Source organism: Mus pahari, chromosome 8, assembly GCF_900095145.1.
Source record: "Mus pahari chromosome 8, PAHARI_EIJ_v1.1, whole genome shotgun sequence".
NCBI lineage: Eukaryota > Metazoa > Chordata > Mammalia > Rodentia > Muridae > Mus > Mus pahari.
In genome coordinates, this window is record NC_034597.1 from 67,509,559 (window position 1) to 67,524,362 (window position 14,804).

At 41.3% G+C, this 14,804-nt stretch overlaps 2 protein-coding genes across 5 annotated transcripts in view; one reads left to right on the plus strand and one right to left on the minus strand.

Moving 5' to 3' along the window:
• Lacc1 (laccase domain containing 1) overlaps positions 1-4,281 on the minus strand; it is a 13,277-nt gene extending 8,996 nt beyond the window's left edge. Inside the window, exons 1-5 of one of the 2 annotated variants that reach the window (XM_021204095.2) lie at positions 4,195-4,281; positions 3,623-3,774; positions 2,631-3,243; positions 1,869-2,047; positions 808-973 (exon numbers count right to left, since the gene is read on the minus strand). In XM_021204095.2, the coding sequence (XP_021059754.1) occupies positions 808-973; positions 1,869-2,047; positions 2,631-3,192 (907 nt within the window). In that variant the 5' untranslated portion in view covers positions 3,193-3,243; positions 3,623-3,774; positions 4,195-4,281. The remainder of the gene's footprint in view (positions 1-807; positions 974-1,868; positions 2,048-2,630; positions 3,244-3,622; positions 3,775-4,194) is intronic. The other variant, XM_029541753.1, reaches the window with a different exon arrangement.
• A 189-nt stretch (positions 4,282-4,470) lies between these two features.
• Positions 4,471-14,804, plus strand: part of Ccdc122 (coiled-coil domain containing 122) — a 60,353-nt gene continuing 50,019 nt past the window's right edge. For all 3 annotated transcript variants that reach the window (XM_021204008.1, XM_021204007.1, XM_021204009.1), the window contains exon 1: positions 4,471-4,653. The gene's annotated coding sequence lies outside the window, so the exon portion shown is untranslated. The remainder of the gene's footprint in view (positions 4,654-14,804) is intronic.

Sequence of the window (14,804 nt, forward strand, 5' to 3'; positions counted from 1 at the left end):
CATCTTAGCTCTAAATTTTGTCTCTGTACCTATATCCTTTCATGAGTATTTTGTTCCTTATTCTAAGGAGGAATGAAGTATCCACACAATGGTCTGACCTAATTTTTTAATACACAGTGACCTGGTAAGGGCCAGATCCTTCTCTTGCACGTGGATGTCTGCTTCTCCCTGCTCCATTGCTGGAACGTACCATTCTTTCCTCATTGAATAACCGGTTTGGCATCTTTGTTGAAAAGCTTTCAACCACAGGTGAAGATATCTGTAACACGTGGGCTCTCTATTCTATTTTTCCACTCCTGTCTCATTTTCTTTGTTTTGGTTGGCTTCCCTCTGACTGCTTTTACTCATGTTGCTTTACCGCTATGAACGCCTTTCTATAACATCCTGACCATTCCCTATTCCCTGGTGCCCAGACTTCAAGGATTCTTAGCCAGAGGCAGTTGCTCTTTGGTTATTATAATAACTATGGTTATTATGCACATTAAAAACTGCAAGGACTAAAGATAATTTAATTTGTACTTCAGGATTGTCTTGCCCTAAATGTTAATAGTATATCCTTGCTTAGAAATACTGACGATCTTAAACCTACAGATTGCTGAATATCACAAGATACCACCTACTTAGGGAATTCTAGTCTGATCCGTCGAATTTGAGTTGTACATTCCTTACATCTGTTTCTGTAATAAGATTAGGCAGGCCTCATCCCGCCACAAAGCAATGCAATTTACATCTATGACGATGAGAAAACCAATTCTAAATCACCCTGTACTGCGAATTCAGAAAACCTTAATTGATTAACACACCTACCAGAGTGAGCAACCCCACACGCCTTTTTCACAGGATCTGCAAAGACGATGGGTATACAGTCCGCGCCGAGAGCAGTGATTGTGAGTCCTCTCTGATTTGTGACGATCCCATCATAAGATTCAGGCTCCTTCTTCCCCATAACCCACACTTCACTGGCGTGGTCAGTCTGACACAAAACACAGGGCAAAATGTCCTGAAAATGAAACATCTTACATGCGAGCTTTTCTATAAGAACTGGTCACAAAATTAGGTAATCAGGGTATGATCATTCGCTTCCATAAATGACAACATGACAACTATAACTCTCTGCAGATGTGGTTCTTAGGGAAGTAAGCTCAGAAGTCTTGACCACTGCCCATCAGAGATAAGTACATCTTCACTCTGCGTACTTCTCCCAAAAGGCAAGCTTCACTTTCTTTGCAGAAATGTGAAAGTACCAAACGAGTGATTTTCCCCCTTTTATTAGACTCAATTCTATCTAGAGTTCGTATTTAACAGATTTCTCCTCACTTAGGCCCTAGTCCTCCCTGCTTCTCACTTAAGAAGTGAGGCTCCAAACTTTTCCCTGATCACTCAGGGACCTTTCTTCTATATCGAAAGGGTCATAGTGATTTTATACTCTCTCAAAAGTTAACTATTCTTCTAGAATGGAGGAGGTCTAGATGAAACACATACACACATGCATGTGAGCACACCCATATAAAGTAGAGAAAAAATAATTTCAGCATCATCGTAAAATGTTAGACGAAGCACAAGAAGCAAAAGTTAAATAGGTTAAGGGTTATATAAATATACTGAGTGAAAAAAAAAAGCTGGGCTGGTGAGATGGCTCAGTGGGTAAGAGCACCCGACTGCTCTTTCGAAGGTCCAGAGTTCAAATCCCAGCAACCACATGGTGGCTCACAACCATCCATAACAAGATCTGACGCCCTCTTCTGGAGTGTCTGAAGACAGCTACAGTGTACTTACATATAATAAATAAATCTAAAAAAAAAAAAGAAAGAAAAAAAGAAAAAAAAAGCCAATATTTTAGAAGACCAAAATAGATAACAAAAATCTACCTTTATTCGGTAAAATTTCTCTGCATTAAATCCTGCAGCATTTGCCAACCTACGAACATTTTCTTGAACAACGACTTTGGGATCTCTCCGTTTGGAACTACTGAAAAGATTGAGGGAGCTGAGAGTGGGTACGGAAGATATGCCCCCTGTCCGTGTGGTAAATCCATGCAGGAAGATGTCTGTTGAGGATAAGAGGGAACAAGTCAAAGGATGTTCTACAACAGCATACAAAAGACAGCCTCTCCGTGAGGCCCTCCCTGGTCACTCTAGCCTGCCATGATTGATCTGCCCTTTGTACCTCCATGTGATGTCACACAGTACTGTGTGTTTTACCTCCCCATGGGACTGCTGCTCTTCCCAGGGTACTTTCATTTCATCTGGTAGAAGAAGCATACAGCTCACAAGTAATCGTACTTATCCAAGGAGGATTCTTTGACATTTTGCTCTTCTGTTAAAATGCCCAAAGAGTTGGGGTTTCAGCAGGTCTACATAAAAGATTTTCCGGGTCAGAAAAAAATAAGTTCTTAGGAGTGTTGGGAGATTTGCCTTAAAGCTGAATTTGCACAGTGCAGATTTGTTTTTTAGGAACAGCTCTGATGAAGTCATCCCTTTGATGCCGCTGACCCACGTGTCCTAAAAACCCCCATGTTGCAAAACAGGAGCAGCTCACAAGAGTCAACAGAGAGAAGAAAAAGGGAAGTGAGGAACTTCTGAAGGAAGTCTGGGTTTTCACTGCAATGCAAAGGACAGTGTGGAAGGTACCTGGGATCAGAGGAGAGGTGACAATAGTTAGGTCCCCTTTCAGCGCTGGCAGGCTTCTCAAGTACGTTTCTATTTCATTCTGGATGTCTTTTAGTTCATGAGTTGTGGTCACCTTTATTCCAGTGGACGGTTTCAAAAGGCTATCCCTCCAAGCTACCTGTAAATCTTCAAACTCAAACTCATACACCTCGGTGAAGAGTTGGCCCACATAAGCCTTTATTAACAGTCTCCTGTGCTCGGGGACAAGCACCTTAATGCAGCTCAGATTTTCTTCATCCAGTTTTTGTTTAATTGTATACAAAGAGGCAGCCAGGCTGGGATGGCTAACAATCTCGAATTTTCCCGTGAGACATGAAAAGCCATATCCTGCTTCCAATTCACAGAGGCCATACTCCCCATCCTTTTCCTTGCTGGCATTACTGCAACATATTATGCCAAGGAACTTGGCCTTGGGAGTGTGGTGGGAGTGAATACTATCCAGTGTCTCCAGTAATGTCTCATGGCAGTTTTTCTGAGCGTTCAATTGTAAACCAGAGAGATCAATCAAGACGGCTTCTGCCATTCTTCAATCAGGCACTCTCCTTTTGCCTCAAAGACTTTTATGCTATAGCAGCTGTAAAGAAAAGTGATCAGAAATAACAATAAATTTGATCTTCTTATAGATACAACCGAAATTTGTGGTGGAAAAAAAAAAAAAAAAGGAAGTAAATTGCATCAATACAAAAAGTAACCAAAATAAATGTAGCTTGCAGAGCAGAAAAGCCAGTGCACCATTCATCGTGATGATTAAGGGCAGAGCCATCTTTTACTGGGTACATTTTTATAGAACAGAGATTATGCTTTGTTTTCTTTATAGTAGATTTTAAGTACAAAATTACTTGTTGTCGGAGATCAAGTCTTTTTAATTATAGGATGTCAATCTATCTGTTAGATCATTATCCCCATCACGTCTATAAGCTTAGATCACATCTCATGAAATACGGAGGTCTCACCTTTAGGATACTAAGTTGAGCAGTATCAGCAAATCATATTTGGGGGGTTGTGGTTGAGGCTGGGGTTCGAGGCAGGGTTGTCCTGGAACTAGCTCTGTAGACCAGGCTGGCTTCGAACTCACAGACACCCGTCTGCCTCTGCCTCCCAAGTGCTGGGAGTAAAGGTGTATGTCATAAATAAATAAATAAATAAATAAATAAATAACTCATATTTTAAAGGTAAAAGCTGACCCATAGGCTGGGCTAGTCCTCCAAAGTTGGTATAATCCCCAAAGCCACTGCAACTTGGATCAGGAGCGATTTCTGATCACTTGCAGATTCTCTGTCCTCCAGTCCGGGCTGGAGCTCCCCTCTGCCGACCCTGTGCCCCCCAATTCTGACCCCTACCACTGCTGAGCCTTCACCCCTAACGCCCACCCCAACCTCCGCCCCGCAGGGCACTGGCGCCTTCATTCATTCTTTCCGCCAGCCGCGCAGGCGACCTCGGAGGAGCCTGGACTGCACAGCGTCCGTCCGTCCGTCCGTCTGTCCGTCCCGTCGCCGCGCGGTCCTCCCCTCCGCCCGGGACTCACCGCGGGGCGGCTTCCCGCGCTCTCCTCGGCAGCCGCGAGCTGCAGGCTCGGCGCACGAACCCCAGCGGCTCCCGAAGTCGCCGGCCGGTCCGCCCGCCTCACCGCGTCCCCCAGCCTCCGGGCGGCCTCGGGCTCCCGCGGGCGGGCGGGCGTGCGCCCGGGTTCGGGTGTTCCCGCCACGGCCGCGGGGCGGCGCCCGGGAGTCGCAAGGCCGAGCCCCTTGCGGGGGATTCCCGCGCCGCTCAGCAGTTCCGGGTCAGCGCCCGCCCGCCCGCGGTCACCGTGGAGGCCGCCTGAGGCCCGGGCGCTGAGGCGCGGAGAGCCGCGGGCGAGCGCGCCCCGTGAGGCGCCCGGAAGAGAAGAAGCGTCCCCACTCCCCGCGGGCCGTGGCGACTGCAGGATCTGCTGACCCAGCAGGGTGGCCAGCCTGTCACTTAGCGCCCTCCAATCCGGGCTCAAGTAAGGGGACTCTGGCGACTTTTGTGGGGGAGTGGCTTTTTTTTTTTTTTTTTTTCCACTTTTTGTTTAGTTTTTAAGTTTCTAGTTAGCTTTCATTTTTTCCCCCTTATGGCTGATTCTGTACTTTCATTTGGGACCAACATCCTTGACTGTTCACTTGTGTTGGCAACGTCGATTTCCCTCAAGCTCAAAAAAAAAAGTGTGCCCCCTCACAGGACAGAATGCATTCATTCTTACAGCAGCAATAAGATAAAAATTAAGGATCCTTTGTCCCTCAAGGGTTTAATGTTATTTATTTTTAAAAAAATATGAAAATCAAGTACTGTTGTAAATGGAAAAATACCCACTCTTCAAAATATATGAGAAGATAAGAGAAAGCACATTTTCTGTAGACTGGCTATGGAGGCAGGAGAGGGCCCTTGGTTTTCCTTGGTGTTCCTCTAAGTGCTGAAGTGTTTCCTGAGTGAGAAGATTTTAGGGAATCTGGGAGTTTAGAAAAGTCTTGTAAGAAGTGTGCACCCATCTCAACTTGACTGGAGACCAAGGTAACCAGGCCACATAACACCTACTCCAGCCCATGTGATCACTTTCAGAGGGCACACATTGTATGCTCACTGGACACTTCCAGGAAACCTGAGGAATAGATGACACACATCTGATCAGACATGCATGCCTTGGCATAAACTTGCTTTCTATTAAGGAAAATGGAATTTTTTTTTTTTTTCCGTAGGAAGCAGGTTTAGAACATTTTTTTTTCTTGTTTGCATGCACAACGGTGAGAGCTCAGATTCCTTCATGCAACAGTACTGGCAGTAACAAAACTTTCGAACTAGCTAAGTTGTTAGGGAAGTTGTTATATGTATTTACATACCATTTCCTTCAGCATCAGGTCTGTCCGGGCCACACGTCTTCACACTCTCCCCCCCTTTCCCATGCTCCCCCGGAGCCCCTCAATCCTGGTTGCACATGGAATCGAGTAGAACTTAATAGTAGAGTACGTACCCCACACCCCGGCTGCAGACTGACTCAGAGTCAATGGGAGTCAGGCCTGGGCTTGTTTTGTTCCGCTTTTTTATTTTCATCTCGCAGATGATTCAGGTGCATAATTCATTTTGGAAAAACAAAACAAAACAAACACCAAACTCCTTCTTCAACAGCCATGCAAGTCAAGGCTGTTCTTTCGTAGGCTATCCACTACATTCTTTACATTTGCCCTTTGTTGTACTTTGAACACACTTCTTTTGTGAGCTGACCTTCTCTAGGTTGCTCAATACCCATCAAGCTTAAACATAACCTTCCTGGAGACCTGGTTGCCTCACTTCGCAGAATAGCTTCCTTGGGATTTTCATGTACAAGAAGCTCTCTTATAGATACAGCCAAACGGTACCCTGCAAAGTCTGGCTAGACCCTGAATAACACACTTTATAGGAATGAAAGTTCTTACAGGTTATGGAGGTTTGGTCTATGTAAAGCTTTTAAAAAGAAAACAAAACTAAGCCAGAATGTTGTCAACAAGTGTAGCATGGTATCGCAAATGTATTTTAATCTAGCTGATGCTCATGTGTCAATCAACTGAGAAATTCCAGAGCCTTTTTGTACATGATCAACTTATTTTCCTGTATTGTATCTCTTGCATAAAGCACACACCTATCTCTCTAAAGAGTCCCCAATATTCTGTTTCTTTAAGAGGAAAATAGTTTAAAGGCACCGTTGAAGCCACCAGAATACAAGCTCACTCTTTAGAGTCTTTGATAGTTATCTCAAGCCCTTTACTGTGTCTTAATCATTAAGCAGACTATGGAGAAGCAAAAACTTAATTTCTATACCATATAATTGGTTTGAATCATATTTACTTATGTTATAAGAGCATAGTATCAAGTACAGCTGGCACGAACAGGTTTGATAGCAAACATATAATTTATGATATGGTTGTGTAGTTCAACTGGTAGAACCAAACCAGGCCAGGACACCTGAGAGCAGTTTCCTAACCATGCTCATTAGGCGTACTGTGGGAACTAACCACCTAGAAATTACAAAGGGAGTAGGAAAAGGGAGGTGGTTAGAAGCCAAGTGTAGATAGGCTAAGACTACCTCTGCATTTTAATTATTTGATGGTATGGCTTAGAGGCAGTATTTAGGAGACTTTAGTATTGAGGAAAACTCTTGGGAAAGTGCTATATATCATTATACTATATTGTAAATCTTATGAGATGGTAGAAATTTTGAAAGCTGAGATCAATTTTTAAAAATGTGTATAACCTTTATTTTGTATTTGTGTGTGCGTGCGCGCACACACACACACACACACACACACACACACACACACACACAGAGAGAGAGAGAGAGAGAGAGAGAGAGAGAGAGAGAGAGAGAGAGAGAGCTCATGCATGTGGAGGTCAGGTGGCATCTTCCTTGAGTCAGTTCTCATCTCCACTGTGTGAATCTCAGGGATTGAATTCAGGCTATCAGGGTTTCAGGCTATCAGGGTTTCAGGCATCTTTAGCTACTGTGCCACCTCACTGGCCTAAACAGTTATTTTTGAGCCATTTGAATGAAAGTTTTTGTGTCTTTATAGAATAGGCCATGTAACCTATACAGATTTCCATGTTAATAGCCCCTGCTAAGTTTGCTGGGGCTGCCAAAACAAATGACCACAAGCTGGATGACTTAACAGAAATGTGATCTTCATCCATCATAGAGACTAAATAGTAAATGAAGTGTTGCCACGACCGACCTTGTATCATTCGAAGGTTTTTGTTCTTTTATCATTTCTTGTTGAAAAAAAGATTTGTATGATATATTCTGATCATACTTTTCGCCTTTCCTAACTCCTCCTAGATCCTCCCTTCCCACCCAACTTCAATCCTGTATCCCTTCTTTCTCTTTTTAAAAAACAAGCACACACACACACACACACACACACACACACCTCACAAAAACTCAAAATTGAAACCCAAAGACCAGTAAGAAAACAAACAAACAAAGCTATATGAGACCAAAGTAACACTGAGTTTGTTTTATGTTGGCATCCACTGCTGGTCACGGGGCCTGGCCTGAAGTGTGGTTTAAATGCCCAGTGAGACTCCACTGGAGAAGAACTAATTTTTCCTTTGCAAGCAGGTGCCAGTTTGAGATACTTCTTGGTGAGACATGGAATCCCATGCCAACTTTTCCTTCTCAGAGCTGAGCCCCCAGCTGGCTTGAAATTGTGAAGGCCTTGTGCGTGCTTCCAGAGTCTTTTTGAGTCCATATGTCCATCATTCCTGTTGAGTCTGAAAGGCATTGTTTTTTAGGTTTTATTCATGCCATCTGGCTTACAATCTCTGCTCCTTCTTCCACATAGGTCCCTGAGCACTGAGGGAAGAGTATGATGAAGACATACCATTTAAGAATGGGAGTTCCAATATTTCTTACTCTGCACATGGTCTAGTTGTGGGTCCCTGTGTTAGATCCCATTTTTTTTCAAGAAGCAACTTCTTTGGTAATTGCTAAGTAAAGCTGTATAGGTATGGCAGACCATTATTAGAAGTCATTTTATTGCTATGTTCCTTCAGGTGAACAGTAGTATTTGGCTTTCCCCTAGATCCTTGGCCTAGCCAATTTCAGGTTCTTGGCCACCCTAGCTGTGTCAGGCATAAATTCCATCTCACAGAATGATTGGTTACTGCCACACTTTGTTACTATTGCAACAGCATATCACATAGGCAGGTCACTATTGTAGGTTGCACAGTTCATGCTGGGTTAAGATTACCTTTCTCCTCTGGCAGTATGCAGATTACCTTCTAGTACCAGGAACTAGCACTAGTCAGTAGAAGTAAAACCTTTAGTTAGGCACCAACTTGACTTTTCTCTGTTTGCTGAGATAGAAAAGTGTTGCCTGCACCAATAGGGTCTCACCATCACCTTGTAGAAACCAACCAGAGATTCATGCAATAGCTTGACATGTTTGGGTTCCTTTGGCCAGTGACTCAACTAATTGATGGCATTAAAAGTTTCACTTGGTAAGATACCTAGTTGAGGCATTCTCTCCCTTATTTGAAGACTCCATTTATAGTTCTTTAATATGTGTGTAAAAGATATACATATTACATGTATATGATAATACATCTACATATATTCCTAAAATAGTAAGTTTCTTCAGTAGTGTATTTTCATATTGACCCTCAAGTGGCCTTTAGTGTTAGTTGTCCCTCCCCATATTCCATCAGTTACCCATCTCTTCCATACCTCTCCTCCCACTCCAGTCTCCCCTCCACATCTGTCCTTAGTAATAAATTCTATTTCCCCTTCCTTGGAATCCTCCCCCCCACCCCCAAGTCCTGTTACTTAGTAATTAATTAATTGGTTATACTGACTGTAGCATACATACTGAAGGCTTAAAACCTAAAGCTAACATCCACATATAAGAGAAAACATACAAATGGTATTTGGGTTTTTGGGGGTGAGGAGGGGTTACCTTAGTCAAGATGTTTTTGTTTGTTTGTTTGTTTTTTAGCTCCAACCATTGACCTGAAGTTTTCTTAATTTTGTTTTTCTGCTTTTTAAAGTAATTTATTAATATCCCATTGTGTAACTATCCCACATTTTCACTATCCATTCATTATTTGATGGGCTTCTAGGCTGCTTGCAGTTTCTGGCTGTTATGACTAGAGCAGCAGTGAACGTGGATGAGCAAGTGTTTGCGTAGTAAGATATAGAGTCCTTTGGGCATATGCCCAAGTGTGCTGTAGCTGGATATTGAAGCAGATTAATTTCTAGCTTCCTGAGAAAGCCACACTGATTTCCATAGTGGCAGTACAAGTTTGTTCTCCCACATCCTCCCAACTTGAGCTGTCCTTTGCTTTATTCATCTTGGCCATTCTGACTTGTATAAGATGAAATCTCAAAGCAGCTTTAATTTACATTTTCCTGATGGCTAAGGATATTGAACATTTGCTTAAGTGTTTCTTAACTCTTTTATCATTTGAGAAGTTTCTGATTAGTTCTGAACCTCATTTTTAATTGGGTTATCTGTTTTCTTAATGTTCAGTTTTTTTTTTAATTTCTTTATCTATTTTAGATGTTATCCCACTACCAGACATATGGCTGGTAAAATCTGTTTTCATTCCATGGCCTGGCACTTTGCCAGAATGATGGTGTCTTTGGCCTGGAGAAGCCTCTCATCTTTGTGAGGTTCCGTTCAGTAGTTGTTGTTCCAACTGCCCGTACTCAGTTCAGTTCAGAGTCTTTCGTGTGCTGATGAGTTCAAAGCTTCTACACTACCCACTCTCTTCTCGCAGATATTCAAGATCTTATGTTGAGGTCCTTGATCAATTTGAGTTTTGTGCAGGTGATAAATATGGGTCTATTAGAACTATTCTACATGCAACCATCCAGTTTGATTAACACTATTTGTTGAAGATGCTGTCTTTCTCCAGTTTATATTTTTGGGTCCTTTGTAAAAACTGGGGTGTCCATAGATGTATGTTCTTATGTTTGGGTCTTCAATTCTATTCCATTAATCAACATTTCTGGTATGGTGTGCTGTTTTTATTGCTATAGAGTTTTGGTACAACTTAAAATCTGATATGGTGATACAAACAACAGCCCTTATATTATTCAGGATTCTTATTTAGCTCTCCGGGGTTTTTGTGTCTCCATTAGAAGGTAATTTTTTTTTCAGTTGATGTGAAGAATTGTGTTGAATTTAGATGAGAATTTTGGTCAGTCTGTATTTTATTTTTGGTAGGGTAGACACTTCACAGTATTAATCCTACCAATCCATGGGAAATGTTTCTATCTTTTGGCATCTTCTTCGGTCTCTCTCTTCAGTGTCTTAAACTACAAGTCTTTCACTTGCTTAGTGTGGTTGTTTGAGTGAAAATGGCCCCCATAGGCTCATAGGGACTGGCACTATTAGGAGGTGTGGCTTTTTTGGAGTAGATGTGGCCTTGCTGGAGGAATTGTGTCACTGGGGGTGGGCTTTGAGATTTCAAATGCTCCAACCAAGCCCAGTGTCACTCTCTCTTCTTGCCTCCTATGATCCAGATGTAGAACTCTCAGCTACCTTGGTACAACTGCTCTAGAAATCAGTTTGGCAGTTCCTCAGAAAATTGGACATAGGGCTACCTGAGGACCCAGCTATACCACTCCTGGGCATATACCCAGAAGATGCTCCAACATATAATAAGGACACATGCTCCACTATGTTCATAGCAGCCTTAATTATAATAGCCAGAAGCTGGAAAGAAATCAGATGTCCCTCAACAGAGGAATGGATACAGAAATTGTGGTACATTTACACAATGGAGTACTACTCAGCAATTAAAAACAATGAATTCATGAAATTCTTAGACAAGTGGATAGAACTAGAAAATATCATCCTGAGTGAGGTAACCCAATCACAAAAGAACACACATGGCATGCACTCACTGATAAGTGGATATTAGCCCAAAACTCCAAATAACGAAGATACAATTCACAGACCACATGAAGCTCATGAAGAAGGAACACCAAAGTGTGGGTGATTCAATCCTTCTTAGAAGAAGAACAAAATACTCACAAGAGCAAATATGGAGATAAAGTATAGAGCAGAGACTGAAGGAAAGGCCACCCAGAGACTGGTCCACCTGGGGGATTCATCCCATATACAATTACCAAATCCAGACACTATTGCGGATGCCAAGAAGTGCATGAGAGAAGTCTGATATGGCTGTCTCCTGAGAGACCCTGCCAGAGCCTTACAAATACAGAGGTGGGTTCTCGCAGCCAACCATTGGACTGAGTGCAGGGTCCCCAATAGAGGAGTTAAAGGAGTTATTTTCCTTTATAAGAGTTACTGTGTTCGTGGTGTCTCTTTATAGCAATAAAACACTGAAGGGTTTGCAACCCCATAGGAAGAACAACAATATCAACCAACCAGACTCCCCCTGCCCCATAGCTCCCAGGGACTAAACCATCAACAACAGCTGCATATGTAGCAGTAGCAGAGGATGGCCTTCTTATGCATCAGTGGAAGGAGAGGTCCTTGGTCCTATGAAGGCTGGATTGATGCCCCAGTGTAGGGGAATTGAGGGCAGGGAGGAAGGAGTGGGTGGAGGAACACTCTCATAGACGCAGGGGGAGGGAGGATGGGATAGAGGGTTTCCAGGAAGGGGGGGGGGACCAGGAAAGGGGTTAACATTTGAAATATAAATAAAGAAAATATCAAAAAAAAAAAAAAGAATTCTCAGCTACCTCTTCAACATCATGTCATCATGTCTGCCTGTACGCTGCCATGTTTCCTACCATGATGATAGTGAACGAATCCTCTGAGCTGTAAGCCAGCCCCCAATTAAATATTTCCCTTTATAAGAGTTACTGTGTTCATGGTGTCTCTTTATAGCAATAAAACACTGACTAAGACACATAGTAAGAGTATCCCATTTTTTTTTTTTTTGAGGCTACTGTAAAAAGTACTGCTTCCCTGATTTCTTTCTCAATATATTTGTCATTTGTATATAGGAAAGCTTCTGATTTATTTGTGTTATTTTTGTTTCCTACTACTTTGCTGAACATTTTTATGAGTCCTAGAGATTTCCTTGTGGAATTTTTAGGATCTTTTCTGTATAAAACTTTGTCTTCTGCAAATAAAGATACTTCTCCCTTTCCTATTTGTAGCACCTTGATCTCCTTCAATTGTCTTCGGTTCTAGTTAAGGCTTCAAGTGCTACATTGAGCAAATAGGGAGAGAGTGAGCATCCTTTTCTTGTTCCTGATTTTACTGGAAATGTTTCGATTTCCTCTTCAATTAGGTTAATGTTGGCTATGGGCTTTCTGTAAATTATTTTTGAGGCATGTCACTTGGATCCCTTGTCTCTCCCTAGGACTTTTAGTTTGAAAGGATGTGAGATTTTTTTTTTTCCTCCCAAAGGCCTTTTCTGCATCGAATGAGATGACTGTGTGGGTTTTGTCTTTCAGTTTGTTTATGTGGTAGGTTATGTTTATAGATTTATGTATGTTGAGCTGTCCCTGCATTATTGTGATGAACCTACATAATCATGGTGGATAATTTTTAAAGGTATTCTTGTATTCAATTGGCAAGTATTTTATTTAGAATTTTTGCATCTATGTTTAAAAGATCTATTGGTCTGTAATTTTTGTGTTCTGTTGGTTCTTTGTGTGGTCAGTTATCAGGGTAATAGTGGTCTTACAATATTAGGAAGTGTTCCTTCAGTTTTTATTTTGTGAAATACTCTGAGGAGAAGTACCAATGAAAATTCTCTGAAGTACTGTAGAATTCTGAGCTGAATCCATATATATATATATATATATATATATATATATATATATATATATNTTNGTTGTTTTGTTTTGGGTTGAAAGGCTTTAATCCCAGCACTTGGGAGGCAGAGGCAGGCAGATTTCTGAGTTCGAGGCCAGCCTGGTCTACAAAGTGAGTTCCAGGACAGCCAGGGCTACACAGAGAAACCCTGTCTTGAAAAAAACCCTCCAAAAAACAAACAAACAAACAAAAAACCGAAGAAAAACAAAAAAAGAAAGGCTTTTAATTACTGCTTCTACTTCAACAGGGGATATGGATCCGCTTAAAATGTTTCTTGATTTAACTTTGGGGATATGGATCCGCTTAAAATGTTTCTTGATTTAACTTTGGTGGTTAGTATATATCAAGAAATTCATCTAGGTTTGTTTGTTTGTTTGTTTTGTTGGTTTTTATTTTTTATTTTTTTGGTTTTCAAGACAGGGTTTCTCTGTGTGGTCTTGGCTGTCCTGGAACTCACTCTGTAGACCAGGCTGGCCTCAAACTCAGAAATCTGTCTGCCTTTGCCTCCCAAGTGCTGGGATTAAAGGCGTGCACCACCACTGCCCAGCTAAGAGCTAACTTTTTGTTCAATGATTATGATTTGTTGTTGAGGTTATTTGTTTTGGTTTCATTGATTTCTTGCCATCTGTCTGCTCTTTTGAGGTGTTGTCTCCTCTTATTCTTCTAGAGCTTTCAGATGTGCTGGTAAGCTACTCATATGGATCTCTTCAACTTTTTTTGATGTAAGCATTAAGGGCTATGAACTTGTCTCTTAGATCTGCCTTTGTTGTGTTCCATAGGTTTGAATGTGTGGTGTTTTCATTAGGATTCAATTCTAAAGTGCTTTTAATTTCCTTTTTGATTTCTGTCTTTACCCATTTTGTCATTCAGTAGTGAATTAGGTCTTTTCCGTTGGTGAATATGTAGTATCCTTCCCACTCCTGGCCAGTTTGGGTTTGAAGTTTATTTTGTCAGATATTAAAATGGCTACCCTACTTGTTTTTCAGTTTATTTGTGTGGAATACCTCATTCCATCCTTTTATCCTAAGGTAATATCTGTCCTTGATGACTGAGTGTTTCTTAAATACAATAGAAAGATCCTGTTTTCTGATCCAATCAGTTAGCCTGTGACTTATTATTGAAGAATTTATACTATTAATAGTGAGAGTTATCAATACACTGTGTTTGTTCTGTTATTATGATGTGGGGGTTTTTCTCCTTTCTTCAACTTAGTGGGTTTTTTTTGTGTGTGGTTTTAGGTGTAATTAATGTCTTTGGACTAAAGTTTTCCTTCTAGTGCCTTCTATATGCTAGGTTGGTAGAAGTTGCTTAAGTTTTGTTTTATCACGGAATGTTTTTCTTTCTCTGTTGATTGTGATTGACATTTTTGTTGGGTGTAGTAGTGTGGGAAGCATCTGTGATCTCTTGGAGTTTGCAAAGCATCTATCCATGCTGTAAGTCTTTATTGAAAAGTCTGGTATTATTCTAATTGGTCTTCCTGCTTATATGTGATTGGTCTTTTGCCCTTGCAGGTTTTAATATACACTATTTGTTCTATATGTTTAGTGTTTTGATTATATGTCATAGGAATTTCTTTTTTGGTCCTGTCAATTTTGTGTTTTCTATTCTCCTTATACCTTAGTTCTCCATTCTCCTTATACCTTAGTTCTCCATTCTCCTTATATTTTGTGTTCTCTATTCTCCTTATACCCTGTGTTCTCTATTCTCCTTATACCTTGTGTACTCTATTCTCCTTATACCTTGTGTTCTCTATTCTCCTTATACCCTGTGTTCTCTATTCTCTGTATACCTTGTGTTCTCTATTCTTATACTCTGTGTTCTCTATTCTCCTTATACCCTGTGTTCTCTA